The sequence below is a fragment of the Bolinopsis microptera genome, chromosome 3, assembly GCF_026151205.1.
Source record: "Bolinopsis microptera isolate Bmic1 chromosome 3, MBARI_Bmic_1.0, whole genome shotgun sequence".
In the NCBI taxonomy this organism is placed as follows: domain Eukaryota; kingdom Metazoa; phylum Ctenophora; class Tentaculata; order Lobata; family Bolinopsidae; genus Bolinopsis; species Bolinopsis microptera.
The window spans coordinates 19,493,067-19,513,894 of NC_087074.1; the positions used below are offsets into that span (position 1 = coordinate 19,493,067).

General features: G+C 38.1%; 2 protein-coding genes across 4 annotated transcripts in view; one reads left to right on the forward strand and one right to left on the reverse strand.

Moving 5' to 3' along the window:
- Positions 1-3,316, forward strand: part of LOC134812172 (lysine-specific histone demethylase 1A-like) — a 28,864-nt gene extending 25,548 nt beyond the window's left edge. For 2 of the 3 annotated variants that reach the window (XM_063819412.1, XM_063819411.1), the window contains one exon: positions 1,620-3,316. In XM_063819412.1, the coding sequence (XP_063675482.1) occupies positions 1,620-1,798 (179 nt within the window). In that variant the 3' untranslated portion in view covers positions 1,799-3,316. The remainder of the gene's footprint in view (positions 1-1,619) is intronic. The other variant, XR_010159896.1, reaches the window with a different exon arrangement.
- A 1,028-nt stretch (positions 3,317-4,344) lies between these two features.
- On the reverse strand, positions 4,345-20,699 carry LOC134812176 (NAD kinase-like). The gene is made up of 10 exons (XM_063819416.1): positions 20,524-20,699; positions 16,948-17,071; positions 16,668-16,839; positions 16,479-16,564; positions 16,251-16,353; positions 14,270-14,382; positions 11,991-12,090; positions 10,389-10,546; positions 9,780-9,862; positions 4,345-5,369 (listed from the first exon to the last, which is right to left on the reverse strand). The coding sequence occupies exons 1-10, from the start codon at positions 20,544-20,546 to the stop codon at positions 5,231-5,233; spliced, it is 1,101 nt and encodes a 366-aa protein (XP_063675486.1). The 5' UTR covers positions 20,547-20,699; the 3' UTR covers positions 4,345-5,230.
- Positions 20,700-20,828: the final 129 nt, after the last annotated feature.

Below are 20,828 nucleotides of genomic sequence, written 5' to 3' on the forward strand. Positions count from 1 at the left end.
CAAAAATAAGAGAAAAGAACTATGATACAACTATGAACTAAGCTAATATAATACAGCGAATCCGCGAATCGTTAAGATAAGTAAGGAAAATGCCTTCATTTTATAACTTCGTTAAATGCACTGCTAAAATGTGGTGTAATTGATTTACTTTTTTGGCTTCTCCGTAATTAAGTGAAAATTGGCGTGAAACTGTTAGGTTGTGTCATGGCCATGTTTTCACCATTGAACACGAGAACGTCGAAAATAACTAGGGCTGAAACTCACAGGATTGGTTCTAGGAATGGCTGAAAATGTTTCGCCGCTTTTCATGAAAATTTTCGATTTGTTTGAACAATTTTAAAACTCGGTTAAAGGCAGGAAAGATTTCTCTTTCTAAGAAGCAAGAATCGTGCTAAATTGGATTTGCATTTCCTACTCCTCATTTCACAAATAAAATGTAAGTTCTTCATAGTTTTGGGAAGCAACCCAGAACAGTGGAAAGCCCTCAAAGAATGGTCCAGGTGCTAGAGTTAATAAGCCTAGTCCGCGCTAGCGAGTTACCGTTTAACAAGAAACCATTAAACAAGAATTATTACCCTCCGCGCGGTGCATTCATGCGGGATGTCTTAATTCAAATTGCTGTAATGCAATTGTTGCGTTTTGGGGCTTTGTAATACGATGACGGCATTGCTTTGAATTTGAATTTCTGATGATATTGATTTTCAGTGCTATGTAACCTGGCAGTAACGTTGTAAAGGACTTTGAGGGGGTCTGTAGTCCCCCCGCTTAGTATGTTTGTGTTTCACTGATTTGTAAACTGAAGACGTAAATATATTTTCTTGCACTTTGTGTAATATTACGAAAACATAATTCGCAATTTTTGTTGCAAACAAATAGTGCCTCTTCCTCAATAAAATGGCGGAACTCTGCAAAATGCCGTCCCAGACGAAAAAAACTGACTCTCAAGCATGTTTAACGAATTAAAGGCGTTTCTTATTTTACCACACCCTTACGGCATATTTCTGTAATAATAAATAGAATCGGACAAAGGAAATTGGGATCTTAAATCTATAAACTTGAATAACTCGACAGAACATGACGTTATATGTCGCGAATATAATGAACAGCTGTCTGTTTAATAGACTCTGCTGACAGTCTGACTTAATGTCGCCTAATATATTATACAGGTGCATAAAATAGCATCATGCTACATTTGTGTGAGTATGTTAGTGGTAAGAAAATAGAAATAAGTCTAAAGGGAAGCCGTATTAAAGGCAAAACATTTGTTATATTGGAAGCCTAGATAGTATCCCCGGAGGCTATAGCGACAGTTGTAAGGAATATTTGTACTGCTCAGGAACAACTGCTCTGATAAATGCACTTGCCGACGATATTAAGATATTATAATTATATGACGAACGCAAACAGCCCTCCCTTTACAATCAGAGACAGTAATATCTTGAACTATATTTGTCCTATACTCATATTTGTTACTTTAAGACCGCGTCACGGTACTGAGTCTAAAAGGATTTTGGTTAGAAGGGCCGACAATTTATTTTTATCTGAAACTTTTACTAGGTAAGATCCATTCTCTACCTCAAAAATCTCTGGAAATTCCCAAATAACCCCAAATATTTCAGCGTCAGGAGCACATCCCCGATTATTCTTCGCGGGAGAGCACACGATCAGAAACTATCCGGCCACAGTGCACGGTGCTCTATTATCCGGCCTAAGAGAAGCTGGCAGGATATCCGACCAGTTCCTCGGTCCACCATACTCTAAAGACACCACCGTCAACGTCACTACTCCAGCTCAATGAGAGGAAGTTGTAGTTCAGCTTGATTCTACTACGCGCTATCACGTGACTATAACGCCAATGTCAGCTTGCTGTTCATGATCCACAATGCTTTAACTCTTTGTAGACGCGGATGTGTCTTCAACAGAAGGAGACCTGTGCTTGCCGTCGTTAAAATGTGTTATTTAAGTACGATTGCTAAGATTATACTGTATATGTTATCGAGCAGTGAGTTTATTTGATATCCAGAACTGGTTTATAGATCAGCAGGTTATCTTATGATGATCCCTTCTTCAATTTTAAGCAGACGATGGTCACGTGTCTAGCAGCACCATATCACGTGTCTAACAGCACCATATCACGTGTCTAACAGCACCATATCACGTGTCTAACAGCACCATATCACGTGTCTAACAGCACCATATCACGTGTCTAACAGCACCATATCACGTGTCTAACAGCACCATATCACGTGTCTAACAGCACCATATCACGTGTCTAGCAGCACCATATCACGTGTCTAACAGCAACATATCACGTGTCTAACAGCAACATATCACGTGTCTAACAGCACCATATCACGTGTCTAACAGCACCATATCACGTGTCTAGCAGCACCATATCACGTGTCTAACAGCACCATATCACGTGTCTAACAGCACCATATCACGTGTCTAACAGCACCATATCACGTGTCTAACAGCACCATATCACGTGTCTAACAGCAACATATCACGTGTCTAACAGCAACATATCACGTGTCTAACAGCACCATATCACGTGTCTAACAGCACCATATCACGTGTCTAGCAGCACCATATCACGTGTCTAGCAGCACCATATCACGTGTCTAGCAGCACCATATCACGTGTCTAGCAGCACCATATCACGTGTCTAACAGCACCATATCACGTGTCTAACAGCACCATATCACGTGTCTAACAGCACCATATCACGTGTCTAACAGCACCATATCACGTGTCTAACAGCACCATATCACGTGTCTAGCAGCACCATATCACGTGTCTAGCAGCACCATATCACGTGTTGCAGGATTGCATGAGAATCATATTTAGACGAAAGTGGAAAGACTTTCAATCAAATATCCTTTTTATCTTGTTATTTGTTAACAGTCTTAAATCTTTTACAATGCAGGTATTTGTGTTATGTTATTTTATTGAGTTCCGTTATGTTGTGTGGTGATTACCAGTTACCACATGACACTAGATTTTGTGGTTCTCACTGGGCTATATGAGCAGTTTATAGTTGGACATGATAGGATTCTGAAACCAGTTCACGATATACCCATACATTTTTAATCGTTCAGCGACCCGCAATGTTTAATGCTATTAGATCTGGTGTTTTCTTTTCGAATCATATTATCATGTATGATGTATATCATGTATACATATTAACTATGTATCGAGGAAATAACCATATTTGAATCACATACACTGCTAAGTTTTTCAAGTCTGGACATGTTTTTAAATTATATTGTTTATGTATTGACTGTTACTTTAAAATTAAATTGTCAACACTTTACTTCTTTTGTCAAATTTGTCCTTTAAAAACGGGTTATTAGGTGCTGGTTTTTAATAAGAGTTGGGGCTTGCAAGAACTCTCTGGCATTGCACGTTAACACATTTCGTGGCACTAAAACAACATATGGTGCATTTTTCCTAATAATATGTTGTTACACTAAGGGAAACACACAATTCACAGTAGATCTTCGTTAACTACGCCATGGGAGCCTCTAAAACATTTGAAAAATTTAGCGGGGCAGCTCATAGGTGCGTTTCACCACTGCCTAGCAATGCCTTACAATGTTATCTTATCTGTGCAAAGATTCGTAGGAGCTAGGCTATCGGGTTCTGTATTAATGACTGGCCGTAAGACCAGGAACTTATGTCTCCGTAAGGCCATGACTTATCTTAAGATTATTATAGTTGATGCAGATGACACAGATGGATCGTACCCTGGCTAAACTATATTGTTGTCAAAATACGGAAAATGACACTGTATCCTGATTACTTCAACCTCATTGGTGACGGGTATATTACGTGGGGGTATGGTAAATAGCATTCCCGACCATAATATACTCACGGCTGGATTATTTCAACTTAAGACACAGTATTAGTAACGGAACATTTTTTAAAGAAGGGCCGGGCAAGTCTAAATTGCAAATTGTTCGTTACGTTACACTGAGGGAACGCGCGGCTCTAACTTCACATGTTTAACTTGGACTGCCGCTGTTTTTGTTCATATAATTGATTTAGCGTGCTACAAAAAGTACAATAAAACGTTTACATAATTGCATCTCACAAATTTGTCCCAGTATCCTTTAACATTTAACATCTGCCACTTGTCAGTTTCCCTCAATACAGTTTTGTTGTGTAAAAAGTAAATCTAGACATGGGTGTTGAGTACATTTCTTTGTTAAAGTTGAGACCAGACTGCAGACACGACGCTTAATTTGAACCTGAGATATTGGGGTTTCTTTGTTTATTAAATTGACATCACATCATCGTGTGGTACTTTTGACAATGTTGACAAAATAGGAGACTTTAACTTGTATAGAATTCTTTGAGGTATGATTCAAATTATCAACAGTCAAAGATACATAATTGTTCGCAACAACACTTTACAACTCCAAATGTTTGTCTGACATGAAATTATTGAAAAGTGATTAATAGTTAATCTTTAACTTGACAATCCACAAATTACGCATAGCATAGTCTAATAACTTCGTCTTATACGGTTAACTTGATACTATAATACGTACAGATATTGAATAAAACTTCTCATACTTTAATATACAAATTTAAAACTGTTAAATATTAATTGGTACCTGAGGTTTGCGTATCATCACCCGCATAATATTCTAATTTGGAATTCAAAGTCAAAAGTATGACTATATCCAAAAGGCTTTCTCTTTTCTAATATCTTTAAGGATAAGACAATGTTTAAAGATTAGACGATTCTAAATTTGATAAGGGTGATAAAATACGGGTAATGATATCGCGATAGTTCCATTCCTAGAAATATGAATATTTATGAGGTTTTACAATATGAGAGAGATAAACATATTATGAAACGAATTATTTAATCTGATTAATTATGATATTGTAATTTTATCTCGTGATAAGTTGAAAGGAAAGAATGATTGGCAAGGGCCTATTTCAATGTAGCCCCGTCAAATGACATGCACGTGTACTGGTCAGGATAACCCCACAAAGTTAAAAACAGGATTTATAATTAGTCCAAAATAAACTTTAAATTTAAAATCAACATTCTACTTCAACAGGAAGCAATAACTTCACCTACAAAACTGAAATGATAACACACCTCAGCAAGAGTCTTGCTAATCAGCAGAGTAACCCTGGGGGGGCTCTAAATTAATATTTCCTGACAAAGGAAGTTGTACGAAAACCTCCAAAACCCATAATTCCCTGTCCTTTATTTCTTATCCAGCGGTTTCTGAGCTACACTCCGACCGTTCCACTGTAATGTGTTTTGCAGTCCGTTAAACCAGTCCTGCATTGAGCCCTCTTTGTCTATACATGGTAATGGGTACTCTGAGGCGCTCATCTCAACTCTGGAGTGGGAGGAAGAGTTATTAGTTTCAGGGGGGGACATACACCAAAACCTTTTTTGCCGGGACCCTTGATTTGACTTCATATTATGAAAATAAATATAAAGACAATATGATTTGAAACAGTAGTTAGAATGATGTTGGCCTTTTAGATAGCTGACAATGACACTATATTCTATATTTAAATATTCTATATTTGTAATGAAATGAAATGAAATGAAATGAAATGAAATGAAATGAAATGAAATGAAATGAAATGAAATGAAATGAAATGAAATGAAATGAAATGAAATGAAATGAAATGAAATGAAATGAAATGAAATGAAATGAAATGAAATAAAGCATTTTTATCCCGCTTATATCAACAATCCAAATAAAAAATAAAGATTGCCGATGTCAAAGCGGCTGGCCTCGCGATATAATCCAAAAACTAGATACTCAATATATGAATATACTAGTAACAAATATAAAAACCAAAAGTACTTATTTGACATTTTTTTAAAATAAATTATCACACACGGTAAAAACTTATGGACGTATATCACTCATTATTATGTATCACTCTCTAACATCTTGTCCTCACTACAAATGTTACCACTTCTGATATAATAATGTTTTTTAGTGTCTTCTTTGGCTATCTGTTTCATTTCAGTCTCAATTTTTTGGCATTTACTAATATCTGATGAACGGTACTAGAATTACCTAGCGAAACTTTGACTGGTCTCGTCTTGTCGGCTGATTTCCTCCCAACCCAGATAGCTGCAAAACGTGGTTTTTCATCAATCTGCTGAAAAATCACGTCAACTTTATCGCACTGTTTCTCTTCATCAGTCTCCTTCAAACCAAAGATGAGCACATTCCTACTGCGATCCTCTTCCGATACAGCATTCTGTACAACCTTTTTCAAACTCTCTTCTGTAAGCACAGGTGCAGTTTTAGTCACAGCTTGACTGTATGACTTCATCTCAGCTTGGACAGTGTCTTGAACGGCGGTCTTGACGGTGGAGTGCACGGATTCCAACTGCTTCGATTTAGTTTCCAGAAGTTCAGCCTGCAGCTTGATAACAGTATTTTGCGATCGGATAAGATCGCTCTTCAACTCCTCCATATCTTTCTTTTCACAACTTACAACACTATAAATAAAGTTAAAAGCAAAGTACTTGGAGTTATCACAGCTACACCAACTATTTTACACTTTCTTTACCCACATCAGAGCTGGTCACCGCACACATCATTTGCCCACTATGGCTACATAACGGGGACCTAGGTTTGTTATCCAGATAACACCACTGTTTGAACAGTACAACACAGAGTCCGCACTAAAACATACATTGTATTCAGGTTACAGTAACCGTGGTGTAATTGGCGTGGTAGCGGTGACGGGGTAGTGTCAGGGTAGCTGTGTAGTGTACAATTAGCCTGTGTATGCAGACAATTGTCCACCTCGTTCTACTGAGTGCAGGTGGTTCCAGAACCTTCTCACTCTACACTGCAGGTTTCTACTGAGTGCAGGTGGTTCCAGAACCTTCTCACTCTACACTGCAGGTTTCTAACTCAGTGCAGCTGGTTCCAGAACCTTCTCACTCTACACTGCAGGTTTATACTGAGTGCAGGTGGTTCCAGAACCTTCTCACTCTACACTGCAGGTTTCTACTGAGTGCAGGTGGTTCCAGAACCTTCTCACTCTACACTGTAGGTTTCTACTGAGTGCAGGTGGTTCCAGAACCTTCTCACTCTACACTACAGGTTTCTACTGAGTGCAGGTGGTTCCAGAACCTTCTCACTCTACACTGCAGGTTTCTACTGAGTGCAGGTGGTTCCAGAACCTTCTCACTCTACACTGCAGGTTTCTACTGAGTGCAGGTGGTTCCAGAACCTTCTCACTCTACACTGCAGGTTTCTACTGAGTGCAGCTGGTTCCAGAACCTTCTCACTCTACACTGCAGGTTTATACTGAGTGCAGGTGGTTCCAGAACCTTCTCACTCTACACTGCAGGTTTCTACTGAGTGCAGGTGGTTCCAGAACCTTCTCACTCTACACTGCAGGTTTCTACTGAGTGCAGGTGGTTCCAGAACCTTCTCACTCTACACTGCAGGTTTCTACTGAGTGCAGGTGCTTCCAGAACCTTCTCACTCTACACTGCAGGTTTCTACTGAGTGCAGCTGGTTCCAGAACCTTCTCACTCTACACTGCAGGTTTATACTGAGTGCAGGTGGTTCCAGAACCTTCTCACTCTACACTGCAGGTTTCTACTGAGTGCAGGTGGTTCCAGAACCTTCTCACTCTACACTGCAGGTTTCTACTGAGTGCAGGTGGTTCCAGAACCTTCTCACTCTACACTACAGGTTTCTACTGAGTGCAGGTGGTTCCAGAACCTTCTCACTCTACACTGCAGGTTTCTACTGAGTGCAGGTGGTTCCAGAACCTTCTCACTCTACACTGCAGGTTTCTACTGAGTGCAGGTGGTTCCAGAACCTTCTCACTCTACACTACAGGTTTCTACTGAGTGCAGGTGGTTCCAGAACCTTCTCACTCTACACTGTAGGTTTCTACTGAGTGCAGGTGGTTCCAGAACCTTCTCACTCTACACTGCAGGTTTCTACTGAGTGCAGGTGGTTCCAGAACCTTCTCACTCTACACTGCAGGTTTCTACTGAGTGCAGGTGGTTCCAGAACCTTCTCACTCTACACTGCAGGTTTCTACTGAGTGCAGGTGGTTCCAGAACCTTCTCACTCTACACTGCAGGTTTCTACTGAGTGCAGCTGGTTCCAGAACCTTCTCACTCTACACTGCAGGTTTCTACTGAGTGCAGGTGGATCCAGAACCTTCTCACTCTACACTGCAGGTTTCTACTGAGTGCAGGTGGTTCCAGAACCTTCTCACTCTACACTGCAGGTTTCTACTGAGTGCAGCTGGTTCCAGAACCTTCTCACTCTACACTGCAGGTTTCTACTGAGTGCAGCTGGTTCCAGAACCTTCTCACTCTACACTGCAGGTTTCTACTGAGTGCAGGTGGATCCAGAACCTTCTCACTCTACACTGCAGGTTTCTACTGAGTGCAGGTGGTTCCAGAACCTTCTCACTCTACACTGCAGGTTTCTACTGAGTGCAGCTGGTTCCAGAACCTTCTCACTCTACACTGCAGGTTTCTACTGAGTGCAGGTGGATCCAGAACCTTCTCAATCTACACTGCAGGTTTCTACTGAGTGCAGGTGGTTCCAGAACCTTCTCACTCTACACTGCAGGTTTCTACTGAGTGCAGGTGGTTCCAGAACCTTCTCACTCTACACTGCAGGTTTCTACTGAGTGCAGGTGGTTCCAGAACCTTCTCACTCTACACTGCAGGTTTCTACTGAGTGCAGGTGGTTCCAGAACCTTCTCACTCTACACTGCAGGTTTCTACTGAGTGCAGGTGGTTCCAGAACCTTCTCACTCTACACTGAAGGTTTCTAACTCAGTGGATGTATCCGTGTTGTAGTTAAACAAGGGAGCCGGGAGGCTCTGTGTAGACCACACTTAAGAACAGCTACCCTCCTGTGTCAGCACAGTGGCTCTGTGGAATAGTCAATTCTCATAATTATCATCTTTGGCTTGTAGCTCGAAGTCCGATGAAAGGAACCCTTAGTTTTACAAATTGACCTTGACCATGGGTACCTTCTACAGAAAATGTTTGGTCAGTGAGAGAACTTATCCACCCTGTTTAAAAGTATAGGGATCATCATTTGTAAGTTATCGGGTCATCGCCGAGATATTACCATGAAGTTGCAGTGAAGCAGATGTCTACTTCAATCTCATGATGAGTTTCTCGTCTCATCTTTACTGGAAATTAATATGAAGCATATGTGTTTAATAAACATTACCGTTAATATTACGGGTCTTTAAATTCTATTTCAGCGTACCAGCAAAACAACAATTCTTCTTATAATATCTTAGTTCGGAGATGGAGGTTGGTTATGAAGTTGCGCAATGCGCATAAATCAGCCCTGGGTTGGACTAGACCCTTCAAGTTCAATCATGATATTGAGCTTGATGGAACTAATCTACGGGCCATAAACTCATAAACATAATACTCGACGATTAGAGCTTATCACTGGTCGAGGTGGCCGATTAATCGTCCATTTATGAAGAACAAAATTTACTTCACTACTTTTACTAATATGTGTTACTGAACGTCTTCATACAGGGATAGCAGCTTATTGAGTGTTATTGAGATGGCACTAATAATATAATCTAATAGCTGTTGTTCGTTATTCATTTGAAATCTTTTTTTCATTCACTTGACAAACATAATATTCAATAAGTACAACTTATTTAAAAAACTATTTTAAAAACGTGGTTGTAACTAGAAAGTTCTACATTATTCAGTTACTGAATAAGTAATATGTAAATTTGATAAGTAAATCTTAACTTACACATGATTTTTGGTGAAGTCTTGTCTGTGTCTGCCGTCGAAAGAGATAAGAGCATCTCCTCTCGCATCATTGTTGAGCTTGCACTGAAAATAAATCCTGTTAGATGAAACATCGAATCCTATGAAACTGTCGTAACAACTCCCATTCATTCCAATATTAATTTGTAACTCCGAGGATAATGAACGTGCAGCATAGTTTGAATATCAATCATATGGAAAGGCCATGTAAGGTGTAATAAATCACATAAATTTGCAAACATGTATTACGTGTTGTATATTACGATGTATGCGATGGTGGATTTATCAAAAGACAGTGACCAAAACTGCTCAAATATTTGTAAACTGTAGTCTAGGTAGATTTGTAACAAAGCAGGTTTGACAATGACAGGATGATGAAGATGCCAGGTGTAGGAGTCGGACAAAGAAATATTATAGTATTCGGTAAAGAGAGACATTGTCTTCTTATAATACTTGTGTGCTGACACCAAAGAATTTGATTTCAGCATCATTACAAGAGAGGAATACCGGCCCACTAAACCTGACCATTCTTAAACACATTTTCGTAATCTGAGCTGTTCTTACAACTCAACAAAATGGGATCCAGTCTCACCTTCAAGATGCAGTTAAGAGGTACCATGATTGGTCTAAAGGAGAGGGAGTGAGGACAGATGGGGGTAATAATAGAGCAAGGAACAGAGGGTGCCACAATGCTGGCTCCAGTTGCTGCTGCGTACGCGGTGCTGCCGGTCGGGGTGGCTACAATAACACCTGTCAGGAAAGGGGTCGTTAGTGGGGTGTGGCTTCAAAGTGTGGATAAGTTTATAATGTTATATTAATCGTAAGTTTAATCAGTTCGATACAATAGGTTACGAAAAATATCACATTCCATACAAATATTTTTAAAACTACGTTTAATGTGACTTTTAAAGCTCGAATTTCAGAAGTTTTCTGCTCAGAAGTATGGAGGAACTGGCGTGATTTATTCTCTGATAAAGATGTTGTGACTGATGTGATTTGAATGTCATACATTTAAGTTCTGCTTTTTAAGGGGAAGATATAAGATTTGGATGTCATACATTAAAGTTCTGCTTTTTAAGGGGGAGATATAAGATACGCATTTACCGTTATTGAGACCACTGATGATTGATGGATGAAGGTAACATTACACCACTTTTATGACGCAAGGTTCGAGAATAAATGACTTTAGCACCAAACTACATTCTATATCCCTACATGTATACTGAAAACTGATGTATAGCAGTAAATACAGAAAGCTAGGAGGAGCATGCATTTCCCGTAAATTATCTTTGGCCTAGGCCTAATGAGGCACTGGGCCATAGTTATTAGTTAATTGCCTATGAAAGAGTGTGGGAGCAATTCTATGCTACAACCTTTTACCTCAGTTAACCTGTTCAATTTTTGGTATAGTATTAATAGATTATAGATTGATTCCATTGCTAACGTGTATAACAGAAACTTTTGCCAGTTGTAAAACCATCTTGTTGTACAAACTAAATCGTGCTTGTTAAAATGACTATTTAAACAAACCAATTTAGTTTACCATCAATGTGACCGATGCACTTCACCCGTTTGAAACGTAACTTAAGACTAAGTAATTGACCGTTTATCTTTGATGTGACACTTGGCATGGCAATGGAAAATGTTAAAGCCAATTGAGAAAACTAAGGACCACTGTCAGACCACATGCGGTTATAAGAAACCAATCAGAAATGTGGCACAAAGTTGGCAGTTTCATCACCTTACCGGCTGGTGTAATTTCTCAGGGAACGTTAGGTGTTTGAACTTTGAAGGTCTTATTTTATCCCCTTTCATCTCATCTTACCACGTGAAAATTTACAAAAGCGTCATTCGAATTTCGAACATAAACGATAGTAGCAATATTGTGGGAAGTTTCACGATATATATCTATAGAGTATAGACTCATTTTAATAACGCTTTAGAATTAAAGATGTATTTTATATTATGGGACTCAATAATTTTAATTTTGAGCAAGTTCAAATTTGCAAAATTTGCCACACCACGATAAACAGTATTAAGTGAAATAACTATTAAAAGTGCGTCCCCTGCCAGACAAAACGCTAAATCTTCGTACTGGCAAGTTCAAGCTATCAGAAACACATGGTTTGTATCTGCGATTTAAAGCAAATCTTCTAGTATATAATCATCTAACATAAACATAATGAAAACCAACCATCGCCGATGACTGTGGTTACGAAGAAGTCGTCGCAGTAAATGTCGATCATGCAAACTCCGGAGTAGATTCCTCGGTGTATCACCACCTCGTTCAATACCTGGTGACAAGGGTGTACTTTTAGTAAATACTTCCTACACTAGTAATCCTCGGTGTATCACCACCTCGTTCAATACCTGGTCACAAGGGTGTACTTTTAGTAAATACTTCCTACACTAGTAATCCTCGGTGTATCACCACCTCGTTCAATACCTGGTCACAAGGGTGTACTTTTAGTAAATACTTCCTACACTAGTAATCCTCGGTGTATGACCACCTCGTTCAGTACCTGGTGACAAGGGTGTACTTTTAGTAAATACTTCCTACACTAGTAATCCTCGGTGTATCACCACCTCGTTCAATACCTGGTCACAAGGGTGTACTTTTAGTAAATACTTCCTACACTAGTAATCCTCGGTGTATCACCACCTCGTTCAATACCTGGTGACAAGGGTGTACTTTTAGTAAATACTTCCTACACTAGTAATCCTCGGTGTATCACCACCTCGTTCAATACCTGGTCACAAGGGTGTACTTTTAGTAAATACTTCCTACACTAGTAATCCTCGGTGTATCACCACCTCGTTCAATACCTGGTCACAAGGGTGTACTTTTAGTAAATACTTCCTACACTAGTAATCCTCGGTGTATCACCATTCACCACGTCGTTCAATACCTGGTCACAAGGGTGTACTTTTAGTAAATACTTCTACACTAGTAATCTCCTCGGTGTATCACCACCTCGTTCAATACCTGGTCACAAGGGTGTACTTTTAGTAAATACTTCCTACACTAGTAATCCTCGGTGTATCACCACCTCGTTCAATACCTGGTCACAAGGGTGTACTTTTAGTAAATACTTCCTACACTAGTAATCCTCGGTGTATCACCACCTCGTTCAATACCTGGTCACAAGGGTGTACTTTTAGTAAATACTTCCTACACTAGTAATCCTCGGTGTATCACCACCTCGTTCAATACCTGGTCACAAGGGTGTACTTTTAGTAAATACTTCCTACACTAGTAATCCTCGGTGTATCACCACCTCGTTCAATACCTGGTCACAAGGGTGTACTTTTAGTAAATACCTAGTCACAAGGGTATACTTTTAGTAAATACTTCCTACACCAGTTGTTGAATAGAGTTGGAGGTTGAGATCTCCAATGGAAATTTAAATTAAACTCATAAGGCTTCACGAGGTTGTCATCTTCAATGATTTTAACCGCAAATTTTATTGATAACACTGCAGTTTTGTGTCTTTTTAAGGTATCCACGCATACAACCATGCAACTTGTGCGTCACATTTCTTATTGTACGGTTTTATGGATAATTCTATAATTTTCCATGCGATCAATGTTTCTAAGCAAATACAATACCTTATCGGACCTTATTTGACTGGACATTAAATGAACGGACATAATTATGAACGGACATTAAAATGAACGCTCGAAGGCATTTAAAACCATCAAAAATCCTGATTTTTAATTTTTTTTGCGTTTTAAACATTTTAGCAGATAATTTGTAAATTAATTTTTCATACAATGAGCAAGAAAGGCAGTCGTTAAGCAGTAAAAAATGTCAAAATATCTGTAGATCAGTGTCTATGATTATGAAAGTTGTGTAAAAACAACAGATACGAAATATGACCAGATTTGATGATCATATCACAGGTCATCTTTCTCAAATGGGTTATCGTGCATTAAATATTCCATGCTTAAAGCATCATATCAGTAATACCTGCTTTTTGAAAACAATTATTTATTTGACCACCTCGGTCCTGCATTTCAGTGTAAACTTTTACAAGATGTGGAGATAAATAATAACTCCGAAGAAGTGAACGAAGAAGCCAAAGATCAAGAAAGTGATCATGCCATAGTGTGATACTTAGAATATTTAAATTGTATAATAACTCGTTTTTCATTGATCCAATGATATAGTTTAGTCCGAATCCGATGATAGAAATTACAATTGACTGAAATTAAAAAGTTATCAGATCCTAAACATGAGTTCGCAGTGGAATAATTTTGGAAAAATCTGGACGGACTTTAACTTGGACGGACTTTAACTTGGACGGACTTTATTTGAACGGACATTAAGATGAACGCTAGGACCGCCAGCGTTCAATTAATGTCCGTTCAAATAAGGTCCGATAAGGTAACTTAATGCTTTTAAATACACTGTTAACTACAGCCAAATTACAGAAAAATCTAGACTAAAACCAAATCTAAGTTTGTCTGTACCTGAATTGACTCGGGAACTATGATGTGATCCTCGTTGTCTTCATCTGATTCCCCAGTTCCCTTGTTCCAGAGAGTAGATTCCAGTCTGTTCCTCAATGTGAATCCCAACGTTCCTGTAAATTAATTAAGTATTAAAGAAATGTATGAGTTTTAAATATAACTCCGAATAGATCAATGTTAAGTGAATGTAACCTTTTCATAACGTAACCTTTATCTCCATTCTCCATAATGTTTACAATTGGAATTGTCCCAGGACCATTCGATTTGTCTCGACGATTTCATTGTCTCAGCGGTTATGTAACCAGCGTTGTCTGTTTGAAAGCTGCTAATATTTAAATGCACTAGCCACTAGTTATTTAATAAAGCAGGCTCTCATGGTTATCTGTCAGATCCGGGCGGCTGTACCTCTTGTACCTCTTGTACCTCTTGTACCTCTTGTGTTATCATCATCACAATGACGATGTTTATCTATTTATAAATTAATGGATGGTATTTATAATTTTGTTGCAAATTTTGCACTTATGTTATCTCTAATCTCCTCAAATACATTATATGGATAATGGATATTTCTCTTACGATAGTCGTGCTTTAAATATTTTATCTCGACATCATAACAGCAAGAGTAAACAGTTAAAGTATCGTCATATTTTTCACTGCACGGAAATTACTACAGAGACTACAAACAATGCAAATATTTATTATGTTTACATTATGAGATAGGGCTGGTGTTACAATAACAGTGTTACATACAGTCAATAGTCAATCGAGTTGCAAACAATACACAAACAGGCGTACTAGCATTATTAAAATTCAAAACCGGGCGACAAAATAAATCAACTGAGCAAAAGTCACAAATATTCGAGTTTTGAACATTTGGTTTTGAGAAATTGACTGTTAATGACTTCATTAAATCAATCTCAGGCTCGAAAAGTCAAAAGGTACATACAATAAAAAAAGTGAATAATGTCCATTCAGTGAAAATAGATACGTAACTTTTTGTTGTTGTTTCAGTTTCCCCGATACCCCTGTTTCACCATCGCACATACAGGGTGTGTAGAATGTAAAAATCGATAATTTTTTATGAAGGAGCAAATTTTACATGGTTTATAACAGTACTATTCCTTCTTACTCCATCGTAATACATAGATCCAAAAGGTATAAATAACCTCGGCTGCGCACACAATTTCCATCATTATCACAGTCACCACGCACACAATTCTCAATTACCAGCCGCATCAAGATCACGATTGAATAATCTAATAATTATGTAATTATGTAACACGCTTTTTTTTATTACTCTGATTCATCTGCACCAGACTCTGTTTGAGCGTATGTGATCGATTAAACGAGATTTATTATGACACCGCATAACCATTAACCATGGCTATTTTATCTCAGCTGTTCTAAAAAATACTCCTCCATGGCTTACAAAACCAGTTCTCACAAAAACTACCTTTTGGTTGCGACTTCATTGACGTCGGAGTGATTTTGTAATTGTATAATGAGTCGCACTTATGTAATGAGTTCCACATTTTAATTGGATTGTTCAATGATCATGTTCGCACTTTACCATAGTGTAAGCCATAAAGGAGTATCTCTGAGAGTAGCTGAGGTAAATAGCCCTGGTTATTGAATATTGATCATACGCTTGAACTGAGGCTGGTGCAGACGAATCACAGTAATAAAAGCGTGTCACATAATTATTAGATTATTTGATCGTGATTTGAAATGGTTTTGAATGCCTTCGAGCGACGAGCGTTTATCTTAATGCCCGTTCAAAATTATGCCCGTTCACGCAATATCCGGTCAAATAACATCCGATAAGGTAACTCACAAGGTCTCTTAAAGACTGTCTTATACTGAGTTTCCTGACTATTCAAGATGTATAAACCTAGAATTATCCTCATGTCGACGACAAGGCTGCTACAATTGCTAGTATGACCAATAAACAAATAATTTAATTAACCAACATTTTACTAACCTTTGAGAACTTTATTAAGAATGGTTGGGAACTCCTTGAAGTCGAAGGGGGTGAGAAATCCCAGGGATCCCAGACTGAAGGCGATGATGGGGGGAACGCTGCGCTGCAATGCTGCATTATATTATCTCGTCAACAAACCTAGTCAGACTAAAGTAATTATAGCATTGTCAAGTTGAGTTTACTGAAGGAGGAATTTGTGGGTGGAGGGAAATAATGTTAAATACAAACTTGAAAGAGTGAAGAGGCGTAGAGTAACGTTCCGTCACCACCCAAGCAAGCTATGAAGTCTATTTTGTCGTTCAACATATCTTTACCTGATATTAATTGTGTCATTTCACAGATAAATTACATTTTACATTACAAGTTAAAATTTAAAGTTTTATAAAACTTTAAAAACAATGTATCTAACTCTCATACCAATTTTCCAAACTTTAATCTTCTCGATAAGTCCTACAAATTCTGTATCCAAGTTTTTTGTACTAATCGACTGGAAGTTATCGTAGCTGGAAGATCTGGGAAGGTCACCAGCTTTTATCGTCTGTAACTCTTCAAAATCCTTCTCTTCAACATAAACATCCAGTCCTCTAACCTGAGTTAGAGGATGTATATAGAAATCATAAATACTGCCGCTACATCATTCTAAAATCCTGATAATTAAAATCCTGACGAATAGAGAAATGTGTGCTCTAGTACTGACCGTTATGAGCCAGATGCACATCATCTTGAACTTTTTGAGTACAGCAGAATCATGATATTTCTTTATTACCAGACAGTTAGAAGGCGGTCTGGTCCAAGAGAGATGTAGTTGCTTGTAGAGAGGTCTGAAACAGAGTGATAAATTAATCATAGGAACAGTCGAACCATGTTCGTGCATCAGCTATTATATATAGCTCAATTAAAAGAAATTGCAGAGAATTTTAGACAAATGCAATCTCTGAATACGAACCATTCATTCAAAACATGAGACTATTAATGACCAGCAGAAAAGGCAATTTTGTAAATAGTAAATACATACACAGAAAAAAGCTAATTTATCTCGTGGTTCTATAACCTGACAAAGAACGTGGTGGCATTTATACCACTAACCACGGACCCAACTCTTTCACTCCCCCCAAAGATACCTATATTATCAGTGACCATGTTGTTAATTAATATTACTGAGTTATATTATTATATCGTGTATTGCCGGGAAGGCTGTTAATTTAGGATAGAGTTTTTGTGGCACTTATCTTTTTGTTCTTTTGTAGTTTTTCTCACACAGCTGAGTAAAAGTTTTTCAACTTAAAAGCAGTGTTTATAATTCAATTTATTATTATTATTATTATACAGTAAACCTAACTTCTTATAAAATAGAAATCATCACGTTTAGGAAACACCTGACTAACGCGTAATGCGAGGTATTAATTAGTTATGTCTATTGTCCACCCTATTGAAGAAGTCTTACAAGATAGGAACATAAAGCCATTTTGTGTTTAACGTCGTCTATGGAATGACAAAACTTCAAGATCAGCTCATCTATTATATCTTCATAACATGGATCAAACAAAGCCAATTCTTTAGATAAAGAAAAGAGATAAACGACTTATTGTTAGATAAAGAAGAAGAGACCTCTTGATGCAAAAACTCCCTTCACAAAACGATCAATACGCCTATAACCAGAATGCCTGGACAACAGAGGTTATGAACCGCGACAATACTCATCTTGTTTAACTTTTTGTTTATTGTCCTGGTTTATATAGGAGCTATTTAACCACCTGTTAAAAAGGCTGACAAGCCCACACAACAAAAGGGACAAGAACTTAAACGGTTAAACCTTTAAGAAAGGCGGTGGTCAGACAATGGGCAGAGGGTATGAATGGAAACTAAAGAATGGATCACTGAAAACTATTTGATATCGCCATGGTACCATTGTTACTTCCCAGCTGGGCGGGATACTCCTATGGGATACTCATATGGATATCCTTATATCTTAGAAAAATAGAGCACTACATGATCTTAAAATGGTTGTCTAATTCCTACAACCCTGAGTTATGAACATTAATGTCAGCTCCTAATATTATGATCATTGTAAATTTACAAAAATAAAGAATGTTTCAGTTTGACAAGAACACAGTTTTCACTGGAATGTATATAATATAAGTACTTGAGTACGGCTTAGTACTTAATTCGCTGTACTTGCAAACTAACAAGTCAACGTAAGGTAACCTGAAGACAGGTGAAAGTGGGTACACGAGCACATCTGAAGACACAAGACGCCCCATGATTACAACAAACATGGACACATACTGGCAAAAGAACAAGTCAAACGACGAACTTACAATAAAATTTCTCTCCTGCTTAACGTGTTTAACAAACGTGATTTCATTAAAAATGCGGTAAATTCCGATCAACGATTGAGTCCAACAGTTTCGAAACTCCTGAAGACCTATGTTATTCGAAGTTATGTCAGTTCTCATATGAAATTAGTGAAGCTCTGGGCGGCTAGGTATTTTATCTTGAAGATTCTCTAAATTCCGGGCCCTGTTAAACTCCTTCACATCACAATACTTAAACAACATACCACTTCACGTACGTAACTACGTACTAACTACTATTATCTATTAATACTAATATTACTAGTATTATTAATTACTCTACTAGGATTCCTGTACTAAACCTTTTGTCGTACTGATAAGGAGGTGCTCTGCTGCAGCAGTGATGAAAACCATTTCTTGTCTCCTGGGATGACTCAGTGACGACGTTCATCAGAGGATCGTCTATTGAAGAGATCTTTTCGTGAGACAAGTTGAGACACGAACTGCGTTGAGACATGTCGAGACCAGAAGAAGTATGAGGCCCTGTCATTCTATAACACTTTCAACCAACTAATACAGGACAGCGTGTCTTTTTGAGTTACATTTAACGTGGCAAACGATAAAAATAAACACATGAAAAGATCAACAATAATATGTCAGGTCGTGACAACAAATATCGATTAAGGCAATGAGATGACATTAGGGATAATTACAATGGTTTAGCTCATAGCTGCTGCTTAACAAGCTCACACGATCACACCACGTCCAAGAATAACACAACACCTGATAGTACATGGTAAACCGTGCATGTGCAGTTTATAAAACGCAATAGTGGGAACTGAGCAAGCTGTTAAATAGTGCATGTCTCCAATTAGGCTAATTACAGCGTCATCAGTTGTTCCCTTATCAGAAGTAAAATTCTAAAGAAATAGCACTTCAGGTGACTAGGAGGCGGAGGAGAAATGTGGGTATTTATAGGGTAGTATGTGTAGTATGTGGACTTGACGGTAGCACCCTGACAACTCGTATCACTATTTATCTGAACTAATTTTAGGAATTTGTAAATCATGGACAAGGGAGCAGGTGTGCAACTATTTTTCATATAATATATCGTACGATTTGTTGTTGGTACACGACAAGATCATTTTAATATCCGTAATTACTTGCAGTTTGCACAATGCTACACTTGGGGAAACTATCCTGGCTTTAAACTATCAATGGCTGGTCATTCCTGATCATTATTCTAGACGGCGTCGGCTGTCGTGTAATTAAAACCTTTGGAGTACCAAACAAAAAACTAATTTTACTGGGAGAGGAGTAGTTGCCAAATACAAATGGGTAATGCGTAGTGACTAGTGCTGTCTTATCACCAAAATATCCTGAATGATATCATATGGTATGAATTATATCATATGTCTCCGAAGATGTATAAAAATATCGGTAAATGAATTCTGAATATAATGGATATTGGATACTCAAAATAATACACCTTTGGATGGCAGCATTTCTAAAAATTTAAATTTTAAATTGCTCTTCTTCAGTATCATTAAAGTGACACCAAACCATTTTTCGATCACTAAGAATTAATCGAATTTAGAATCTTATTACAAAGAAAGCGGTTATTTAAAAGCTTAATGAGGAAAATTACAAGGACACTGGGAAAACTCTCAGGAGTAAAGCAAAAATACACATTACACATGGCATTTTTTACAGTCTGGGTTTCGACATCACTTCATGATGTACGGTTCAAATGGATGAAACACCAACTCATCGGGACGAAGAGCAGTTACCCTGTCGGCAGATGGAATGTGCGGGTACTTGAAGAGGCCACTTCTAGAAATACCCTTGAACGGCACATTAAACATTTTGTTACGGAGTTTTACAACAACGAACCAAATACGAAATTGACCACACCCTCCTCATTTAAAGATTAGAATTGGACTGGAAAATCAAAGATTATTAAAGTTCGGAGTACTTACACTTTAGTGTCCCCTAACATCATACTGTTCCTTCCAAAAAACGTTGACTCCTGTTTCTTCAGCTGTCTCTTGCCAGGGGGAAGCTTCTTGGCAGCCCCCAACAACTCTCCTTTACTGCCATTTTCTGGGGGATCTTTTGGATTTTCTCTTTGTTCTGCTGATTCTTCTTTTTCTGTCATCCTGACGTTTTGATATGTTGAGGCAAGTTATACATTAAATTAACTTAAATGATTTAAAATTGGAACATATCATTTACTTATGATAATATGTTGTATTTCGTCGTCAGAGGTACACAATAAAACTGT